At 60.3% G+C, this 20,213-nt stretch overlaps 2 protein-coding genes across 9 annotated transcripts in view; one reads left to right on the top strand and one right to left on the bottom strand.

Annotated features, from left to right (window-relative positions):
- Positions 1-12,572, top strand: part of TMEM43 (transmembrane protein 43) — a 20,572-nt gene extending 8,000 nt beyond the window's left edge. Inside the window, exons 2-13 of one of the 6 annotated variants that reach the window (XR_006640434.1) lie at positions 1,473-1,622; positions 2,536-2,670; positions 3,215-3,309; positions 3,675-3,724; positions 3,944-4,013; positions 4,701-4,771; positions 5,660-5,781; positions 6,064-6,138; positions 6,581-6,682; positions 7,273-7,390; positions 9,234-9,985; positions 11,668-11,842. Coding sequence is in view for 4 of the 6 variants with exons in the window: in XM_006078876.4 (XP_006078938.2) it covers positions 1,473-1,622; positions 2,536-2,670; positions 3,215-3,309; positions 3,675-3,724; positions 3,944-4,013; positions 4,701-4,771; positions 5,660-5,781; positions 6,064-6,138; positions 6,581-6,682; positions 7,273-7,390; positions 9,234-9,436 (1,191 nt within the window). In the remaining 2 variants the exon portion in view is untranslated. Of the gene's footprint in view, positions 1-1,472; positions 1,623-2,535; positions 2,671-3,214; positions 3,310-3,674; positions 3,725-3,943; positions 4,014-4,700; positions 4,772-5,659; positions 5,782-6,063; positions 6,139-6,580; positions 6,683-6,921; positions 7,391-9,233; positions 11,145-11,622 lie in introns of those variants that run through there. The other 5 variants (XR_006640435.1, XM_045163935.1, XM_045163936.1 and 2 more) reach the window with 5 other exon arrangements.
- XPC (XPC complex subunit, DNA damage recognition and repair factor) overlaps positions 12,451-20,213 on the bottom strand; it is a 23,622-nt gene continuing 15,859 nt past the window's right edge. For all 3 annotated transcript variants that reach the window (XM_044933830.2, XM_044933832.2, XM_044933831.2), the window contains 8 exons: positions 18,810-19,691; positions 17,415-17,575; positions 16,225-16,306; positions 15,266-15,400; positions 15,014-15,183; positions 14,450-14,543; positions 13,980-14,069; positions 12,451-13,175 (listed from right to left, as the gene is read on the bottom strand). In XM_044933830.2, coding sequence (XP_044789765.2) covers positions 12,969-13,175; positions 13,980-14,069; positions 14,450-14,543; positions 15,014-15,183; positions 15,266-15,400; positions 16,225-16,306; positions 17,415-17,575; positions 18,810-19,691 — 1,821 coding nt within the window. In that variant the 3' untranslated portion in view covers positions 12,451-12,968. The remainder of the gene's footprint in view (positions 13,176-13,979; positions 14,070-14,449; positions 14,544-15,013; positions 15,184-15,265; positions 15,401-16,224; positions 16,307-17,414; positions 17,576-18,809; positions 19,692-20,213) is intronic.

Raw genomic sequence — 20,213 nt, 5'->3', positions numbered from 1 at the left:
CCGCAGCGCTCCCCAGCGAGCAGAACTTACTTAGTGGCTGTAGTGGGCCCTGTGGGGCCGCTGCACGTCTCAGGGACGGATGCTCAGGCACTTCTGCTGGGTCCTCCGCCTCCTGGGAGCTGCTCCTGGCTGAGGGAGTAAGTGTCCCTTTACCGTGGAGCTGCACAGGCTCAATCTCCCCATTCCACCAGCGGTTTGTTCACACCATATATACAACAGTCTTTCCAATTTAAGTCAGTCTGTTAAGAAAGACCAGTGAGCCCTGTTCACTCCAAAGCACATCCCAGGTCTCTGCCTAGGAGACAGTCCAGTAACCTCTTAAAGACTCCAAGTCCCAAGAGGAACAGCTTGAGTAAAACTCAGAGTGGGATTTAAAGCAATGATGTCCAGGTATCAGGAGAACTCTCGAAAGCACCGAAGGAACACAGAGAAGCTGGTGGTGCCCCAGGGGCCCGTGCTGGTACCAGGCCCCGGTTTGCGGTGGACTTCAGGGGTCCTCTGGTGGATGCGTCGGACAGCCCCCCAACTACGCCAATCAAAAGTGGATGAAAATTTAGTTAACAATCAAATCAAGAAGAAAAAGGCATTTTATTTGAGCCAAACAGGATTGTAACCCTGGAGACAGCCTCCCAGAAGCTCTGAGAACTCTCACCTGCTGGAAGTTGAAGACACAGTTGTGTGCATTGCTGGGACAGGGTCACCCACGACAGTGGTACACTGATGGTTTACACACGGTTCACCAGGGACGCAGAGTGCAGGGAGGCACGCGTACAAAGCGAGCGGCGAGGCACCGTGGCCCCTCGCAGAGCTGCCGAACAACCTGCTCTCTTAAGAAGTTTCAGTGCTGACGTCATAAGAAAGGGGAGAAGGTCCTTACGGTTGAGCAGGCGCACCCGTCTTTGATGCAGATGCAGACTGTGTGTTAGGGAGGGGGGAGACCCACATGGCACAGAGTTTTCTGTTCAAATTTTCATGTCCTGCCCTCAGATAGAAATGACGTTTCACTAGCTTGTAAATGAGTGTTCATAGAAGCATTGTTCATAATCGCTAGGAACCAGAAATATCCAAGGTATCCGTCGACTGGTGAGTACGTTGACAGGTGTGGAACTCTGCTCGGCCACAAGAAGGAGCGGACTCCTGGCGCCATGACACAGATGGCCCCACGCGCTGGGCCGAGTCCAGGGATCCGGACAGGAGCAGCTCACGCTGTGTCATGATCCATTCGTACCGCGTTCGGGAAGAGGCAGGACTAAATCACCGTGATACAGATTCAGATTGCTGCTACCTCTGGGCGGTGGGGAGACAGGGTACTGGCAGGGAGGGGCACAGGGAGCTTTCGGGCGAGAGACGTGTTTCGTGTGTTGACGAACACGGCTCTGCACTTGTTAAAACTGAATACTCAGTCTGTGCATTTGACTGAGTGTAAATGCAGTTTGTTTTTTGAAAACCAGTTTCCTTTTTGTGTTTTTCAGTATTCCAGTACAAGTAACAAGAAAGATCATGTCAGAATCACAAACAAGTCCCAGCCGGGCTTCTTGGAGCGGCTGAGCGAGACCTCGGGTGGAATGTTTGTGGGGCTCATGACCTTCCTGGTCTCCTTCTACTTAATCTTCACCAATGAGGTATGATGTTCAGGGTCCCTCTGTGCAGAGTGAGGGTCCCTGCAGTATCTCAATGCAGAGGCTGGACATAAGGGTCAAGATTTTATGGGGATGAGGGTTGAATTAGTCAATTCATTGTGTTGTGCTCCACTTCACGACTAACATAAGCAGGAGGGGAAATGGATCAATTCACATACCTGAAATGGGGGTGAAAGAAAAAGTGAAAAGTGAAAGTCGCTCAGTCATGTTTGACTCTTTGCAGCCCCATGGACTATACAGTCCATGGAATTCTCCTGGCCAGAATACTGGAGTGGGTAGCCTATCCCTTCTCGAGCAGATCTTCCCAACCTGGGAATTGAACCAGGGTCTCCTGCTTTGCAGGCGGATTCTTTACCAACTGAGCTATTTAAACTCTGAAATGGGGACAGTCTCAGCCGCAGGCGTGGCTGGATCCAGGCATTCATGCTGGGCCACTAGGAGCCTCCGTTTCTCCGTCTGTTGCCCATTTTTCTCTGTTGTTCAGCGGGCTCTTCCCCTGTGGTGGCAAAGGTGGCCCGGCAACTCCCGTGTCACATCCCAGCAGCTTAGCAACCCCAGAGAAAAGAGGACGCGTCTCTGTTTCTAAGTCAGTTTAGCCAAAGGCACAGGGAGACCTCTGAGTGTCCTCAGTTCTCTCTGAACCACTCCTTGGGGCCAGTGAACACAGGATGCGGTTGGTGAGGCTTGGGTCACATTGAACAGCTGTGCCATCAGCCCTAGTGAAGCACATGGATGGAGGGGAGGGGAGGGGTGCAGGGCAGAGGCAGCCGCCGTTCTTCCTGGCACGGCTGGTGCTGCGTGGGTACGGGGAGGCCTGGAGAGCGGGCGTCCTGGGTTCTGCTTGCCCCGGGCAGCAGGCGTCCGGCAGCTGAAGCCCTCGCTCTCCGGTGCACAGGGCCGTGCGCTGAAGACGGCGACCTCGCTGGCCGAGGGGCTGTCTCTGGTAGTGTCTCCCAGCAGCGTCCACACTGTGGCTCCAGAGAACGAGGGGAGGCTGCTGCACGTCGTCGGGGCCCTGCGGACGTCCAAGGTAGGCCGGCAGCACCCACTGACCGCGGGGGCGCGGGCACCTTGTGGGTGTCGTCTGGAGGCCTGGGCCTCAGAAACAGACTCCTGGTGTAAGTCGCGCTGCACCACTCGGCGGCTGTGGACCCGTCTCTCCAGAGCCTCAGGGTCTTCCTCTGTCAAATGGGGAGAAACCTTGTAACAACCCGAGGGGGCTCTGCAGATCAGCTCAGATTCAGGAGCTCCCATCCTGGCACAGTGGCCCTTGGCCAGAGCCTCACACAGAGGTACTTTAACAGTGATGATGGGCCTGCATGCCTGGGGCAGCATCTCCTATCTGAAGACTCTTCATGCTGCCTGGCCCTGCAACCCCAGGCTCGCAGCCTGAGCCACGCGTGCAGCTCGGGTCGCAGGCTCAGCTCTTGGGGCGGTGGCTCCGCTTGGCACCCATACGAGCAGCGCAGAGTTCTCTCGGCTGTCCTGCCCTCTGGACCTGTTTCTCCCCAGCCTGGCTTCCCCTGAGCTGAGCGTTCTTGTCCTTTGTCTTCCTGGTCTGTTCCTCTGTGAAGCTCCTGTCTGATCCTAACTACGGGGTCCACCTCCCGGCCGTGAAGCTGCGGCGGCACGTGGAGATGTATCAGTGGGTGGAGACTGAGGAGTCCAGGTGAGGGGCCGGCTGGGGCTGCAGGAGGCACGGGGTTAGGGGGACGTGCAGCAGGCCTCACTGCGGCACTGCTGAAGGCTACCGTGGGAAGTCTTCCTTTCGGAGGAACGTCACATTGTCCCCCAGGGACTGGCCCATGGTCTCGATTGGAGGTGGCAGGGGTCTCCTGTGGAGTGCCTGGGGGAAGAAAGTGGCTGGGCTAGCTCCCGGAGATCACTGTGTATTTGGGCTGGTGTGGACCAAGCCTGTGCCGTGTGGGGAGTCTGGCCTGTGAGCCCCGAGGCTGCTTCAGGCTGGAGACGCCCAGAGGTGGGGCTGCCTTGGGGGTGGCGGACTGACTCGGGGCGCCTGTGTTTTCCCCGCAGGGAGTACACGGAGGACGGACAGGTGAAGACGGAGAGGAAGTACTCCTACAGTGAGTCACGGGCCCCTCCCTGCTCCCCGCAGCCTCTGTCTTTCCTTAGCCAGCATCAGGCTCCCTGCGTGCTGGTCCTCGGAGCCCTGCTCCCCCCGTCTATCCAGCGAGGCTCCAGGAGCTCGGGTGGTCCCGGGCTTGGATAAGAGGACGTGGAGCCGGCGGGCCTCAAACCTGAGGCTTACCGTGGTTTCCGCATGTTCTCTCTGCTCAAAACAGACACAGAATGGAGGTCAGAGATCGTCAACAGCAGAAACTTTGACCGAGAGATTGGCCACAAAAACCCCAGGTGAGAACCAGCCCCTGGCAGGTTCTCAGCCCCAGTGTCCTCATCTGAGTAATGGGGCTGAGTTACTTCTGTCTCGCGGGCTGATGAAATGTGGGCCGGGGTTCGGAGGCCCGCTCCGGCACTGTGAGCAGAGGCGGGGCCTGACGCCCCTGGCCCTAGGGGTGGTCAGTGGTGGGTGTGGGGAGACCGTCCGCAGGGCTTTCAGGAGCGGCTGCATTTTATGCCCCCGTTCAGGGGTCCGGCAGAGGACAGTTAGCTCAGGGGCAGGGGTCAGGGTGTTGAGACGGGCGTGACTCTGGACAGGCCCCGTGTGGGCTGTGTGCTGTGACGAGCTGGGCAAGGCCAGGAAGGGCCTTGAACGTTCCCGGTGAGGTTTGGATGCTGGCGGGAAGGGTCTGGAGGGGAGGGTGTGAAGTCCATGGCAGGGCTGTCTGACGGCTGGGGGGCAGGGTGGGACAGGCTGGCAGGGGTCCAGGCAAGATCGTAAGAAGCTCTGGGCGACGGGAAGCCAGTGGAAGCTGCCCTTCCTCGGCAGGGGATGGGGTCGGGGGAAGACAAGACTGCGGGGCCGGGCTGGGCTGGGCTGGCAGGAGCCCCCTGGGTGCGGACCCTGCCCAGTACCTCTCTGGGGACCCAGGCAGCTCCCCTGGCGCCCCACATCGCCAACAGCTCCCCCTGTCTCCCCAGCGCGATGGCCGTGGAGTCATTCACCGCAACAGCCCCCTTCGTCCAGATCGGCAGGTTTTTCCTCTCGGCGGGTAAGTCTTGGGCCATTAGATGAACCACTGTGGACCCAGAACCCTGCACTTCCACCCGGTTGCCTCCTAGGAGCCGGGGCCCTGCATTCAGTCCTTGAGTGGTTAAAGGGGTCTCCCGCTGCCCTGGGCAGGGGTCGGCCAGCACTTCTCCAGAGTCATACTTTTGGGCTGGGGCCAAAGGGCAGGTGTGTTCCCAGGAAGGGGGGCCTGTGTGGAACCCCCCGAAACCTGTTCAGGGAGCAGCTGCCAGGTGTGGGTCCTTGCCGGGCTGAGCAGGCGGGGCTGAGAGCCCCTACTCAGGCAGCCCCGGAGGGCAGCGCACACAAGGCCCCGCCTCCACTCCTGAGCCCAACCCCGGAGGGCCTCCCACAGAGAGGGGCTTGCAGGGGTCAGCGTGGCTGTGAGACTGCCACCGACACTCCTGGGGCCACCCCCGGGCCAGACCTGACGAGGGAGAGAGGACCCCTAGGGCCAGTGCGTCGAGGGGCAGGGCCTGGCCTGTCGGCAGTGTGCTCTGGCCCCCAGTCGGTGCCAGCCATGCCAGACAGCCCAGCCTCATGCTGCAGGGCAGCAGGGAGCCAGGCCGGGACGCAGGTGACAGGACCTGGGGAGCAGTGGCCACAGGGCTGAGGCCCTCCCCGGGCTGTGGTCACCGCCTGACAGGGTTGGCTTCCTGGAGGCGCTGGAGGCTGAAGGGGCTGGCCCTGTGGACGGACGGAGTTGGAGCAGGGACTCCGGGTGGGAGAGCGGGCGTGCAGAGGCCCCGCGGGGACGAGCCGCAGGTGGCCGCGCAGCCGGGCTTGTGGGGCTGGCTGGGAAGCCCGTCAGGCTGCGGGCTTGCAGACGGGGCTGCAATGGACACACTGTTTCTAACCACTGGCCTCTCAGGCCTCATCGACAAAGTGGACAACTTCAAGACGCTGAGCCTGTCTAAGCTGGAGGACCCGCATGTGGACATCATTCGCCGGGGGGACTATTTCTACCACAGTGAAAACCCCAAGTACCCTGAGGTACCCCGTGGGTTCGGGCGCTCCGATGGCAGAGGTTGGGGCCCCTGAGTCCCGCCCCCGACAGCGCGGGAGAGTCCGAGCCGCACATCAGCTCCCATCGGGTTCCGTGACTCACGGCTGCACTCAGCCGGCTGGTGCTGGTGAGGGTGGAGGGAGGGGCTGTCTGCGCACTGGGGCTGCCTGAGTGCAGGTGGGGGTGGTGTGACCCCCTCATGGGCAGGTGGGCGCCCTGGGCCCCAGCTTGGACTCCCACCTCCCTCACTCACCTCTCTTCCACCCCAGGTTGGAGATCTGCGTGTCTCCTTCTCCTACGCGGGCCTGAGCAGCGACGACCCCGACCTGGGCCCAGCTCATGTGGTAAGTGGCTTCCCAGGCAGACATGGGGGGCCTTCCCAGGTGCAGACCCGGGCCCAAGTGCATGCTTAGGGCATACCCCTCCCCCTCGTGTGTGTGCATGCCCATGGGCCCCAGGCGGGGGAGTGGCGAGGGTCTCAGCGTGGTGCCTGAAGAGTTTCTTCCAGCTCTGTGCACGCGCTTTCCCCGAGCACTGACCTCTGCCCTGTAAATGCTCTGTTCAGCGCTCCAGACCCTGTCACCCCAGCCCCGCCGCCACCCCCCGCCCCCGGCTCCTCCCCAGGGCTGTGGAGGGAGCAGGCCAGCGGGAGCGCCTCCCCCAGGCCCACGTGGCGGCAGGGGCTGGGGCGGCCTGGGGCTCCCTGCTGCCTTGGCGCACAGCGAGGACGGCTCTGGCCCCGCGGGCAGATGGCCCCGCAGCTCTGAGCCGGAGTTCTCTGACCAGGTCACCGTGATTGCCCGGCAGCGGGGCGACCAGCTGGTCCCCTACTCCACCAAGTCAGGGGACACCCTGCTTCTCCTGCACCACGGGGACTTCTCGGCAGAGGTGAGCGGCCGCGGTGCGCCTGTGCGCCGCGCTCCAGTGCTCTGGTCACCGGCCTGCCCCCATGGTGGCAGAGCCAGGGCCGTGAGGCAAGAGAAGGCAATGGAAGGGGTGAGGGGTCCTTGTGTGTGCGGCCCGGCTGCCCTCCGAGAGAGGGAGCAGTGAGCAAAGCAGAGAATCCCCCGGACCCCCCCAAGATGCTCGGAGGTGACAGATGTGGTAACAGGAGCCTCCTTTGGCAGTGGGTGGCGAGCGACGTCTTTGCTGAGTCCCAAGTGAAGAGCCGGGTGGGTCAGTCTTGTCGCAGCCCAGGGCCCCCCTTGCCGGGGCCGGGACGCCATGTAGCCCTGTGCACAGAGCGGGAGGCGAGCTGAGTGTGAGCTGGGGTGCAAGGGTGAGCTGTGCAGGACCAGGTGAGTGAGGGTGGGCGCCCCCAGGGAGACCTGGGTACCCCCATCCGTAACATAGGGTCAGCCCTCACCCACACCCCGAGGACGGTGCAGAGAGGGGCGTCTAGCCCAGCGCCTGCTGGCGGGGTGGCGTGGGGCTCCTCGGTGGGCTGTAAGCACCTCCCCTCCCTGCTCGTCCTGCAGGAGGTGTTTCGTCGGGAACAGAAGAGCAACTCGCTGAAGACGTGGGGCCTGAGGGCGGCTGGCTGGGCGGCCATGTTCATGGGCCTCAACCTCATGACGCGGATCCTCTACACGCTGGGTAGGTGGGCAGATGGGGCCTCTTTGGCCCCCACCACCCACTGGGTGTGCTCAGCCCCTACTGTGACCTCAGGGCCTTGGGATGGGTGAGCCGGGGGTGGATACTGGCCCCTGGGGCTACGGTCTCCCTGCCCTGCCCACTGCGCATCCCCTCAGCCTTCACCCCTTCACCCACAGCTGTGGAGCCGTACTGGGGGGCTGGCCAGCAGGGAGAGCTCCAGGTTCCTTTCCTGCCCAGCCTCAGGTTCCTCACACCTAACTTGCTGAGTTTAGTGAAGAGCTTGGCAAATAGGAATCACTCAAGAGCCGCCGTCCTTCACGCCCCACCCCCCAAACCCTGAACTAGACTTGAGACACCCGCAGCAGGTCTGGAACACAGGGGAGCCTGTGCCCGGCTGCTCATGGCCCCAGGTTGGCCTGCTTGAGCCCAGGCGCTCGGCTCAGGACCCAACCCCAGGGTGGGTGACTGGCGCTGGGCCTGGCTGCTGTGCAGGAGGATGGGGCTTCTCGGGGGGCTGAGTCCTGTCCAGTCAGGTGGTTATGGTTCCCAGAAACCCCTCCTCTGCTTAGCCTTTCCAGCTGGGAGAGTCTGGTTGCAGCCCCCAGACGATCAGCCCATTTCACAGGCGGGAAGACTGAGGAGCAGTGGGGGTGGGGGAGGCCCCTTCCCCCAGATGGTGGAACCACACCCAGGAACGCAACCCGCGTGGTCACTAGGCCCATCGTGGCCACGACCTCGGTTAGGCCCTTTCCTCTCAGGGCCCAGTCCCCCCTCGTCAGGTCTGTCTTGGGGGCTGCCCTCTGACTGGTTCACTCCACGCCAGAGGCTGAGCCTCTAGGGTCAGGACAGAGTGAGCGCACAGAGGGACTCGGTGCAGAGGAGGGACGCGGGAAGCTGCTGGCGGGGTGCCCGTCCACCCCGCCCCACCCTCCGTTCCTGTGACAAGCACCTTCTGAGAGCCTGCTGCGTGACCATGGGCTGCGGGCCCTGGAGGCCGTGCCGCCAGCAGGACAGGCAGGGTCCCAGTCCTCTGGGCTTAGCGTGGTGGTGAAGAGCGGAGGCTCTGCACTCGGACAGCCTGGATTTAAATTGTGGTTTTGGCACCTTCTGGCTGTAAACTTAACTACCAGGCCTCGGCAATCTTGTGGGTGAACCGAGGTTAGGAACGGCACCGGTCTACATGAGGGCAGGGTTGGATGAGATGCGTGGTCCCCAGCCAGCGCCCACACATGAGCCCTGCTTGTTGCGGGGGCTGTCGGGCCCACATGGGGCTGGACCCAGATGGGCCCCAGGCAGCCTGCGGGCCCCTGCATCTTGCGGGCACCAGACCCCCGGCTTCCTGGGAACTGAGTGCAGGCCCCCGGTGCGTGCCAGCCACGGGAGGCCTGCCTCAGCGGTCCGCAGGCAAGGACAGGGCGACTGCAGAAGGGCTGATGGAGCCCACGTTGGGTGGCAGCCTGTGGGGGTCTCTGGGTGGGCGGCTCCTCCGGCCCTTCGAGCCCTCACAGGTCCTCCCTGGAGCTGGCACACAGGTGACCGGTCACAGCTTGGGTGAGCGACAGGCTCCTCCAGGAAGGGCTGGGTGCCAAACAGGCCCGCGGGGGGTTCAGCCCTGCTGCTTTGTTGGGTAGCAGAGAGGTGCTCGCCGGCATCGCTCATCTGCCCCAGGGCACGCCGGGGCTGGGCTGAGCCGAGCCATGGCCGTGCGCGGGGCTCTTCCTCGTGTGTCCCACCGCCGCCTCTCCCTCCGCACCTGGTGCAGAGACAGGTGGGCTGCCGGCGGGGGGAGCGGAGGAGCCGAGCCGGGGGCCTGGGAGCCCTGACTGCCGCTCTCTCCCCACAGTGGACTGGTTCCCCGTCTTCCGAGACCTGGTCAACATCGGCCTGAAGGCCTTTGCCTTCTGCGTGGCCACCTCACTGACCTTGCTGACCGTGGCCGCCGGCTGGCTCTTCTATCGGCCCCTGTGGGCGCTCGGGATTGCTGGCCTGGCCCTGGTGCCCATCATCATTGCTCGGACTCGGGTGCCGGCCAAGAAGCTGGAGTGAGCGGGCGCAGCGCCCGCAGACACCCCCGCGCCTCAGACCCGGGCCGCCCTCCCGAGCTGCCTGGGTCTTGGATTCCACACACACGCCCTGCCCCGGCCGTGCACACGGGCAGCGGGTTGGTGTCTGTCAGTTAGCCCTTCACGCCCCTTCTCGCAGCGGGCAGCTTTGCTGGCAGGAGGCAGCTCCTGTCTGGCAGCGTGACCTCCACCCTCCTGCTTGTCTCCTTTCCCTCTCTGGGCACTGCGTGGCCACCCGTGTCTCTTAGCTGATGTCTGTAAAGGTGGTGACCCTCAGACTGGAGGACGGTGCCAGGCCCCACCACAGCCGCCACCACACCAGGGTCCAGGACAAGGTGCCAGGCCCTGCCACAGCCGCCGCCACACCAGGGTCCAGGACAAGGTGGTCTGGGCGCCACAAACCCACTCTGTGTGCAACTCAGCTCAGTGCTCAGAGGCCACGGGTGTCTGGATGCGGACCATGGATGTCTGTCCAGCTTCGCACACATGTTGCAGTTTGGCAGAACCCTTTTGGTGCACAGGATCTTCGAAGGTCTGGTTACTTAGTTTCTTATCGCTTTGTGTCTCTGCATCAAACTCCCTGACAAGGGGATTGTTTGGGGCGTTGTTAAGTGGGGGTTGTTTCAAATAAGACTTAAAAAACAAAACCCCTCCTGAATGATTCATATCTCAGACTGTTACACAAAAGCTCTCTGTGATCTGTCTGTTGAAGTCAGTTCAGAGCATGGGAAGTTCGGTGGGGCTGTGACTTACCTGGTTGAGGAAGTTACCCGTCCATATTCTGGGTCCCTGGGAAGGTTTTCAAAGCTTCAGGTGCTTTGAAACCAGTGTTAGCAGAAGGCTTGTTTTCCCTCTGAGAGGAGATGGGTCTCTGCATCTGAGAGAAAGGCATTTCCTTTCTTCTCTGGCATCAAAACGCAGTTTTCTTGAAAATGATTTTGCATTATTCATCTGTCCCAAGTGTGTTCCTTCACGGTGACCCCCTTGCGTGTGTGCACACACAGCTCGACCACAGTTGGGCATCAGAGGCTGCGTGTTGGGAAGCTCTCGCCCGGCTCTGCTCACCACACGCTTTGCCGTTAGAACCCGGCCCCAAGTGGCTGCTCCTGGGGGCCTTATGTGTTCAGTGTCTACAGCTTTATTCCTAACTCAAATCCAGCCACACTTAGTTCACAGTTTTAAGTTTCCTAACGGCTTTTACACCCTTCGAAAGATAGAGTGTGTGGTAACGTCGATGTCTTAAGAGATGGTACGTCCTTTGACTATTTGGAACTTGCTATGCCTTGCTGGGGTGGCTACTTTAATGAGTAATCTCTCTGTGTCCTGGGGGACTTGTGGTGTAAATTGAGATTTTTCATGTACAAAACAGCCAGCCCCAGGGATGAGTTATCTGGGTTTAAGGACTGAAATAGTGTTCACTATTGCTTGTTAAATCAGTGGTTTCTTCTATCAACTCCTAAAGGTGCGTTTGGAAAGCACAGCAACAAAATGATGGCCAAATACAAAATTCTTAACATCTGTGTGACTTCTTTCTAGTACAGATTTTAAATTACTGCCAATTGCAAGTGTTCTTAAAGAACAAAAGAATGTTAATAAATATTTTGAGCATTTGGAAAATCATAATGAAACTTGTATTACCTTTGTATTTTTGATAAAAATTCAAAATAAACTTCGGAATATCTTTTGATGTAGAACTTGCCATATTCCCCTTTTTGCATTCTTTCTGAAATTTCTATCTCATAAGAATTCAGCCATAGAGTTTATTTAGAACCTATGAATTTTTGCAACTTATGTATTGCTTTTAGTAGTTAAACTTGGTTTAAATTTTTTTTTAATGGCACCTCGATATTCGTAGCACTTGAAAACCTTTGTTCTGTGTGGACTGAGTGTGGCTCCCGTGGCACCCATCTGTAGATGGTTCTAGGAGGTGGGAGGGAGTGAGTGGGACCCAGCGCAGAAGGCGTCCCCTGCCTTGGCAGATGAGCTGTGTGGCGCCTGCCATGATGGTGACCTGAGCCTCAGCCTCCTCCCCTGTGACGTGGGGGGTGTCTCTACCCCACGGGTGCTGGTGGGCACGGAGCGAGAGGAAGCCCACGAGCCCGTTCTGAAGCAGCAGACAGTCGCAAAGCATCCATCCTGCAGTTTGAACTTCTTTTCCCCTTATTATAGGATTCGAGGCAGGTGAGTGCTAACTTTTCCACGATATGTCCCCAGGAGCTGCCTGCCGTCTGCCTGAAGAACAGGTTATTCCTGCAGAAAGCGGGCAGTGTTCGACTCCACGCCCAGAAAACAGGGCGCTCACCTGCAGGAGGGTGAGACCAAGCTCTGACTCAGAAAGGGCCACAGCCAGTGGTTTCCATGGCAACTCCCCGTGTTTGTCAGCAAGAGCCTTCCTGCCAGTTCCTGCCACATGAGTCACACTCCAGAGGGTTTTGTTTGTTTCCCTTGGATAAAACAGACTCTGATTTTTAATGGCTACTGTCAAGATTAAGTAATACCTCCTCAACTAAACAGAAAAACATTCCTCTGTAACGCTAAGTTCTCAGCCTGCGGGAAAACAAACTCCCATCTCTAAGGTAGTCCTGACCTGTGTACCTGCTTCATGGACCAGACGTGTGGAGTGTGAGCCACGCCAGTCAGCCCTAAAGGAGACCAACCCTGACTCTTCATTAGAAGGACTGATGCCGAAGCCCCAAGACTCTGGCCACCTGATGCGAAGAGCCAACTCACTGGATAAGACCCTGATACGGGGAAAGAGTGAAGTCAAAGAAGGGGGCAACGGAGGATGAGATGGTTAGATGGCATCACTGACTCAATGGACAAGAGTTTGAACAAGCTCCGGGAGACAGTGAAGGACAGGGGAGCGTGGCGTGCTGCAGTCCGTGGGGTCACAGAGGCAGACGACTGAGCGACTGAACACAACCGACCTGTGTGCACATCGCTGTCGCCCAGGTGTCCTTAGCTGATGTAAAATCTGAAAGAAGATGTAGAGCCAAGCCTTTTTAGATAAATGCTTTATTTTTTTCTCAAAATGTTATAAAAGTTATTTTTCCTAAACATCTACAGTGTAGGGCTTTATACATGGATCCAATAATGAATAAAATCTAGTTAAACACTGATCGAGTCTTCCTAACTTTTAAGTCATGCCCTCCTCCGGGGCTTTTCTTGACCCCAGGATCAAACACGTGTCTCTCGTCTCTGCACTGGCAGGCGGGTTCTCTGCCACCAGTGCCACCTGGGAAGCCTCTTAGTAACGTGCAAGTCGCGTTGTTTTTCCTACTGTGGCTCTTTGTTCTAGTCCTCTGCTGCCCTGAAGTGTTCCTGGCAAAGGCCTGAGGGGGCCTGCGGTGACCCGCTCCACCTGCACGCAGCATCAGGGAGCTGCCTGAGGAGCAAGGGGCCCCCCGAGGCCGGGCCTGAGCCGTCTGCAGCAGCTCGAGTGTGGACGCAGGAGGACTCTGCCCGGGAGCAGAGTCTGGGGCAGAGCCGAGCCGCCAAGGAGGTGACTGGTCGCGTCACAGCTTCTCAAACGGGAACAGGTGGGCAGCCGCTTCCTTCTTCTCCCTCCTGGTCTTCCTGGGGCACTTTGGCTTCTCAGCCTCTCGGTTTTGGGGCCAGGAGGCCGCCAGGATCCTGGCCGCTTCTGCTTGAGAGCTGGTCCCCTCCTCCTCGTCTGATGAGAGCCCGCCTCCCGCATCCGTGTGGGGAGTGGCCGCCTCACTCTGGGGGGCCGGGCCAGGGCAGGGGGAGAAAGGAGAAGCGGTGGCGTCAGGAAGCCCACGAGTCCAGGAGCATGGCCGTGGGATGCAGGGGCCAAGGCCGAGGGACTGCCCACAGGGAGCTGCGACCAACCCAGCAGGTGACTGCCAGTGGCGCTCTGTACTGATTTCCTGGGTTTTGAACCAAAAAAGTGCCCAAATACTTAGCACTAACACCCAGTGTTGGATGCTCCGAGGGAGCAGCCCTGGAGGCCTCGAGTCTGGGGAGGCAGGGGCAGAAAGCTCGGACAGGAGGAAGGAGCCCGTGGGAACACGGAGCCGGGAGAAGGTGCATCAGGGATCTGAGGAAGGAGCAGATGCAGGTGGCGGGGGGTGGGGGTGGGGGGGGGGTCAGATGCTGCTAGAGCACGTCTCCACGTCTGTGACCTGGCACTGACGGACCACTCCATATGACTGTGCCTGGGGGCATCTGTGCCCCCGACGGGAGCCCTTAGGGGCCACAGTGCTGCAGAAGGGCCTGAATGAGCACTGGGGGTGGGCGGGCCTGGGGAGGCGGTCGCAGCCCCAGGGGGAGTACAAGGCCAGGAGGAGCAGACATCTGTCCGCCCAAGTGGGCTCAGCACCCGGTCCAGCCCACGGCAGGCACCCTCTGTAGACGGGGCAGGGCCCACAGCCTGACTCCAGGACACCTTTCTCAACATGGACAGGACACGGCCCGGGAGACACAGGTCTGCGGCACCGAGACAGAGCGGCCCATGGTCCCCCAGCCCTCCCCCGGGCGCGCCATTCTCCGGGGACCACACTCACCTGGGCCCCATAGCGAAGCTTCAGCCGCTCCCGGATCAGCAGCCCTTTGACCAGCAGCTTCCAGTTCCCCAGAGCCCGCTTCTCCCTCTTCTGCAGAGGCGGACAGAGAACGGGAGATGCTGAGCACGGCCATTCAGGAACAGATACAGGGGACACAGCGGGTTGGCAGAGTCACTTGGTTTATGACTCATGAAGCAATACACAGGAGAGGCACCAAAGCCAAACCCCTCTCCTTAACTGGTACCAGCTCTGAGGTGTTTTGGGGAGAATGGGGGGGGGGGGGAGGCCCTGGACCACGGCAGATCCCTTTAGGAGGCAGGTCGCTGCTCAGTGCCAGCCACCCAGCGCCCCCAGGGAGGCGGTCGGAAGCAGAAAGCACGCTAGGCCCGGCTCCCCGCTCCTCACAGCCATGGTGCAGGTGGCCTGGGGGGAGCAGCCCCGCCCTGTGTGCCCCCGGCCCGCCCACTCACCTCCTTCTCCTTCTTCTCTATGAGCGCCTGCTCGTTCTCCCAGGCGGTCAGGAGCACATCTCTGTACTCCTCGCAGACCACGTAGCCGTCGGTTCTGCGGGGTCAGCACACGTGGCCCTTGAGCCCGCGCCTGCTCTGGCCTCTCTGCTCCCCGCCGTGGGGACAGCCGGCCACCCCAACGCACTCGGGCCCTGAAGGACTTCCTGGCCAGTGGCCCACCGTCCTGGCCAGGGCTGCTGGCAGACACCACCCAGGCGGAAGGCGGGGCGGTGGCCCCTCCCCTCTCCTCCTCCACCACGGGAGCGGGCAGAGGCCACCAGCCAGGAAGCATGCTGCTCGGTCACCCTGAGTGCCCCCAGAACAGTGTTTAACCTGGCACCTCAGGGTGCTGGTTTCACCGGCTTTGCAGCCTCTGGACGGAAGTCCCAGAGGGAAAGTGTGAAAAGGTCAAGGATCAAGGCTGATCCTGCAAATCCAGAGGAAAACCCTGAAAGAGCCGGGGCCTCGCCCCCACGCCAGCCTGCCGCCCCGCCTTCCCACCTCGGCGGAACGCCCCTCACGCACATGGGATGGCAGTAGCCTTTGTGGAAATCGAAGCCGGTGACGGCCTGCGCGCAGTCGATGTTCAGCTTCCGGGCCACGCGGTGCAGGTTGGGCAGGTTCAGCTGGACGCAGCCCACAGGCATCATGCTGGGCAGGAACAGGTACACGTTCCCAAACTCGTTCCGGGGCACCTGCGGAGGGAGGCTCTCAGGTCCAGCCAGCCGCAGAGGGAGGCGGCCTGGTCCCGGCCCCCGCGGACACGGCCCTCCTTACCTTCCCGTCCACGGCCACCGGCGGCTGGTACTCCTCGGTCTGCCATCTGCCAAACAGGCCCAGGTCGTTGTAGTCGTGCAGCTGCGGCTCGGCCTGGCGGGCTCTCCGGGCCCGGTTGGAGTAGCCTTTCACCATCTACACCAGAGGGAGTAGCCACCGCTCACACTACGCGCTCCCAGCGCGCTGGGTACTGAGCTCACAGTGCAGCCTTTCCCGCAGGCCCGGAGGTGGGTGCGTCATTAGCATCACCTCCGTATTAACAGGTGAGCAATCTAGGAGGTGTGAGTAGTTCACCCCCCGTCACGGCCTTAAACTGTGTCCTGTGTCCATCACTGAAGGGGACAGTGGACTCGAGATGTTTCCACGGCTGGTGAGCGACAGGCCTGCTTTGGGCCGTGACCAGCTCCCTGTGCCTCAATCCCTTCCCACGAACCAGAGGCCCCCTACCCGGCCCAGCTCCCCAGGTCTCAACAACCCAAAGGGCTCCTCCCAGGGATCTCTCAGAAGCACCCGTGGCTCACGACTGCCCACACTGTCCTCTGCTGGCTGAACTGGGCCCCGTGTCCCGTCCCAGCCTTGCAGTCTGTGCTGAATTCACACGTCTCTGGGCAGTCGACCGACCCAGTGCAGCACCGAGGCCGGGGCAGGGCCCTGGGGCCGTTGTCTCACTAGCTCAGGCCTCGGACAAGCTGCCCTTTCTCAGCTCCTGCTTTCCTGTCTGTAAAATTCATGCGTGATGCCAACTCCAAGACTCAGCAGAGACCGCAGAGAGCTGGTGTGGGCATGTCCACACTAAGCAGGGCTCTGGCCTCTCTGAACACACAGGGGACACAGATCTGACCCCAGGGCCTCAGGCACATGCCGGGGGTCGGAGGGCTGCTTTCTGGCCCGGCTCTCCCGCGTGCCCACGCTCTTGCCCTGCCCCGGGGCGCGGCCGCCTCCCGTCCCGCGGCTCTCACCTTGTAGGGCACTTCTCCCAGCCGCACCACGCGCGCCTGTTTCAGCCACGTGTCCCTGGAGTGCAGCGTGTGCACACAGTCCCTGAGGAGCAGGCGGGAGACAGAGGACCGCTCACACCCACCGAAGCAGCGAGCGCCCCGCTGCCTCGCCCAGGGCCCTGGGGAGGCCCACGGCCCGCCGTCTTGTGGGGGACGCGTCCACTCAGACCCCAACCCCAGTGGCCGCACACGGCACCTCCTTCCATGGGGAAGTCTCAGCAGCTGGGTCGGGGGGCAGAGAGCCCCAGCCGTGCAGGTGAGGTGCATCCCCCCTGCCTTAGGGTTTAGTCGGCTGCTCAACACCAGATAGAGAAAGAGAGGAACAAGTGTCTAGGTGGCGGCGGGGGCCCCTGACCAGGCAGGGGACAGGGAGCTCCCACACAGACCCTAGCCCCTCGGGGCTCACCCGCAGGAAGTAGCTCCCAGGCAGGGGACTTGAACCACCTACTCATGTGCATTTCCCGAAGTTTCCTTTTTTGCCTTTCTTTTCCCATTTACCAAGAACATCCTCTATTTTTTGGTCTTGTAGGTCAATGTTCTTAAAAAAAGTCACTTATTTCCTATTACCATTTCTTAAATGTCTTCTTCTGGTTGTTATGTTTTACTCATGTTATTAAAACTTTGTTCAGTTATAACTACATATATTTTATGCTCATTTTCCATGTTTATTTCTCCTTCCTCTTTGGCAATTTCTCTTTACTGCAGAAAAGATACACGTAACATACAATTTACCACCTGAATCATTTTCAGGTCTGTAGCTCAGTGGCACTATTACGTAACCATCACCACCATCATCTCCTGAACTTCTCATCTTCCCAGGCTGAAACTCTATACCTTTTAAAATATCCGGTGATTTTAAGTTTCACTATAAATCCTTTATTCCTTCCTTTTATGTGTTCATTTGACTTCAGTTCTGGGTTTGTTTTTTTTTTTAATTGCCCATATAAACCTTACCTGCCCTACTTATTTTTCCTCCTATAAGATCGGCCTGCCCCCGATCTTTTAATCCCTGTGGTTTTAACTTTCAGGCTTTAAGCTCTGTTATACACTCCCCCACGCCCCACCCCCGCCGCTGCACACGGCACGCATGCGCAGTCAAACTCATCTCCCGGCCCTCGGAAGGCCGCGAGCCCCACCGGGCGGCTCCGCACCTGGAGTAGACGGCCTCCCCACGGCAGTACCCGAGAACAGCGGCCGTCTCGGGGTAAATGGCCTCGTACTTGAGGAGGTGCCTCTTGAGAGCGTAGAGAGGGTGGTTCTTATATGTGCCGATGACGGTGGGCAGAGGCTGGTCCAGGTGCTTTGCCTGAAACTGCAAAGGCCAGAGAGAGACTGCCGGGTGTGCTACATGTGTGCTCAGTCCTGTCTGACTCTGCGACCCCACAGACCGTATGTAGCTCGACAGGGTCCTCGGTGCATGGGATTCTCCAGGCAATAAGACGGGAGTGGGTTGCCATTTCCTTCTCCAGGGGATCTTCCCGACCCAGGGATCAAACCCAAACCTTCCACATTGCAGGCCAATTCTTTACCACTGAGCCACTGGGCAAGGCCCGGGTTTGGCGGGGGCAACCCTCAAACAACTTGCTCAGGTAGCAGATGGTGGCAGGGGGCTTTCGGGGCCCCAGGCTGCTGCCGTGCTGTGCCCTGGCGCTCTGCTCTGCAGACGCAGATGTGTCAAAAGCGCTACAGTCTGGTGGCTTTGTAGCTCCCGGTGCTGGAAAAATCACCCCTGCCCTCCAACAGCGCGGCTGGTCCGAGCAGAGCCTTCCTCGGGAGGAGGCCGCACCGTAAGTGACACCACGATTCTGTGATGTGGGTTCCAGGGCCTGGCTCCCATAGAGACCAGGACAGCACCCACAGCTTCTCCGTCCGCTTCGATCCACGCCTGTCCCCTCCGTGGCTTCCAGGGCCTGGCTTCTCACAAGCAACCCCACTGCTCTCACCCTCATCCCTCTCCCCGGCTCTCCTGTGCTTGCCCGCAGCGTCTCTTCAAATCCCCGACAGACAGGGAGGACCAGCACGTGGGGAGGCAGGAGCGACCCCACGCGGCCAGCTTCCGAGCAAGCCCATGAACTAGGTGAGTCACAGCAGGCTCGGCAGGAACGTCGCGACCCCATCACCTCGGAGCCACGTCCTGAGCGAGCTCCGGGCGCGCCCCGCAACCGACAAGGCACCTCCTCAGCCCTCCGCACTCCTCCCGGGAGCTGAGTCCGGGGTTGCGGCAAGGATGCTGTGCGCAGGCGCACGCTGAGCGGGGGCTACACTGAGTGTCTTCCTCTTTCAGTCCGGACGACTTACCTGACTTACATCAAGCTCTACATTTCTAACCGGGCAATGACTGCAAGAACACAGGCTTTGGAGCCAGAGCAACCTGGGTTCCAGTACCAAGTCCGCTCCTCTCTCAAAGCCTCAATGTGCAGCTGGTGAAATCAAGGTTGCAATTACCCTAGCTTGATTTAAGCAGGGCGCCCCAGCCGCTCTGACCATTAACTGAGGCAACACTCCGAACCCCCCAGCGCGGGCCCAGCGCTGCGCCTGGTCCTTACCTCCTGATCCTCCCGCTGCTCCCTGTCCACCAGCGGGCTCCGGTAGGGGCGCAGGGTCTCCGCCCACCAGGCAGCGTCCACGCGGCTCTTGCGGGTCGCCGTCAGCCAGGCGGGGTCGTACCTCTGCGTGACGTCGCGCACGCAGCCGGCGCCGTCGATCCCCACGACGTAGGTCACGGGCTTGGTGGCATACTGGTAGCAGGTCAGGGGCTGGCCCACCACGCCGTGCACGCAGTCCACACACACCCACTTCTCCTCGCGCTCCGAGAACACCTCCAGCCACTGGTCCACGCCGGCCGCTCCCTGTCCGCCTGCCTTCCCGCCGTCCCCCGACGGCTTCTTGCCTCCCTTCGGCTTACTGCCCGCAGCGCTCGCCGATGCTTCTGCGAAGCCAGGGGGCGGACCGCGGCTTCCGTGCTGGGACTTGGACCTGCTCTTGGACCCTGCCTTCGTCCTCTGAGGGGCGGGGGCCCTCCGCGGCCTCGGCAGGCCGGGCTCGGAATCCTCGTCGTCGGACGAGCGGCAGCTGTCCTCGCTGGAAGGCTCAAAGTCAGAGGCAGTGCTGGCTGCGTCACTCCCGCTCTCCTCCTTGTAGGACACCTTGGCGGCCGCCCGCCGCCTCCGGGCCTGCGCTCGCCTCTGGGCCCCCCGCCTCTGCCCCCGAGCCTGGCCCGCGTCCTCCCCGCTGGACGGGGACTCCCCCCGCGGCCTCCTGCCTGCGGCCGCTTTGCCCCCCTTCCCTCTGGCACGGGCCCCACCAGCGCCCCCAGAAGACGCGTCCTCTCCTCGGCTTCTTCCGCTGGGCTTTCCAGGAGCGTGGCTGGCAGCTTCTGAGGAGCCCCCAGGCGCCTCTGTGGATCTTTCCTTGCAAGGTTTCTTTGCCTTAAACAGAACAGGAAATTTCTGCTTTTTATCTTTAGCTAATGATACGATAAAGATTCTGCCATCTAACAGGCCTAAGTCCCGCTGGAGCGCCAGCGTACACGAGAGGTCCCCAGCTCAGTGAGGGCTGGCTGCCCTCCAGCAGGGGTGAGAAAGCGTTCACTAAATTCTACAGCACCCGAAAGGAGCCCACAGTCTGATTCTTCTCACTGTAAAGTGAGCACAGGATGTGGGAACAGACAAACTCGGGTTCACATTCCACTTCTGCATCTTAGTTTTATGTGATTTGGATAAATCACGTCACCGCTGAGTCTCAGTGTCCTCAGCAGGAGTACCCATCTTACACATAAGGCACTTTGCAAGCAAGATCACATTATTAAGAATTCAGAAATTATTAAAACTTGACTTCTGGGCCAAATTTCAGACAGTGCCAGCACCCCCAAGGAGCAGTGTTCACCCCCCTTCCGGGATGACGGCAGAGTTCAGAGGCTCCCCATCCTCACCCCACACCACTGAGGAGGA

The sequence above is a fragment of the Bubalus bubalis genome, chromosome 21 (genome assembly GCF_019923935.1).
Source record: "Bubalus bubalis isolate 160015118507 breed Murrah chromosome 21, NDDB_SH_1, whole genome shotgun sequence".
In the NCBI taxonomy this organism is placed as follows: domain Eukaryota; kingdom Metazoa; phylum Chordata; class Mammalia; order Artiodactyla; family Bovidae; genus Bubalus; species Bubalus bubalis.
The sequence above is the reverse complement of the archived record's forward strand: the minus strand, read 5'-3'. Positions and strand labels throughout refer to the sequence as shown.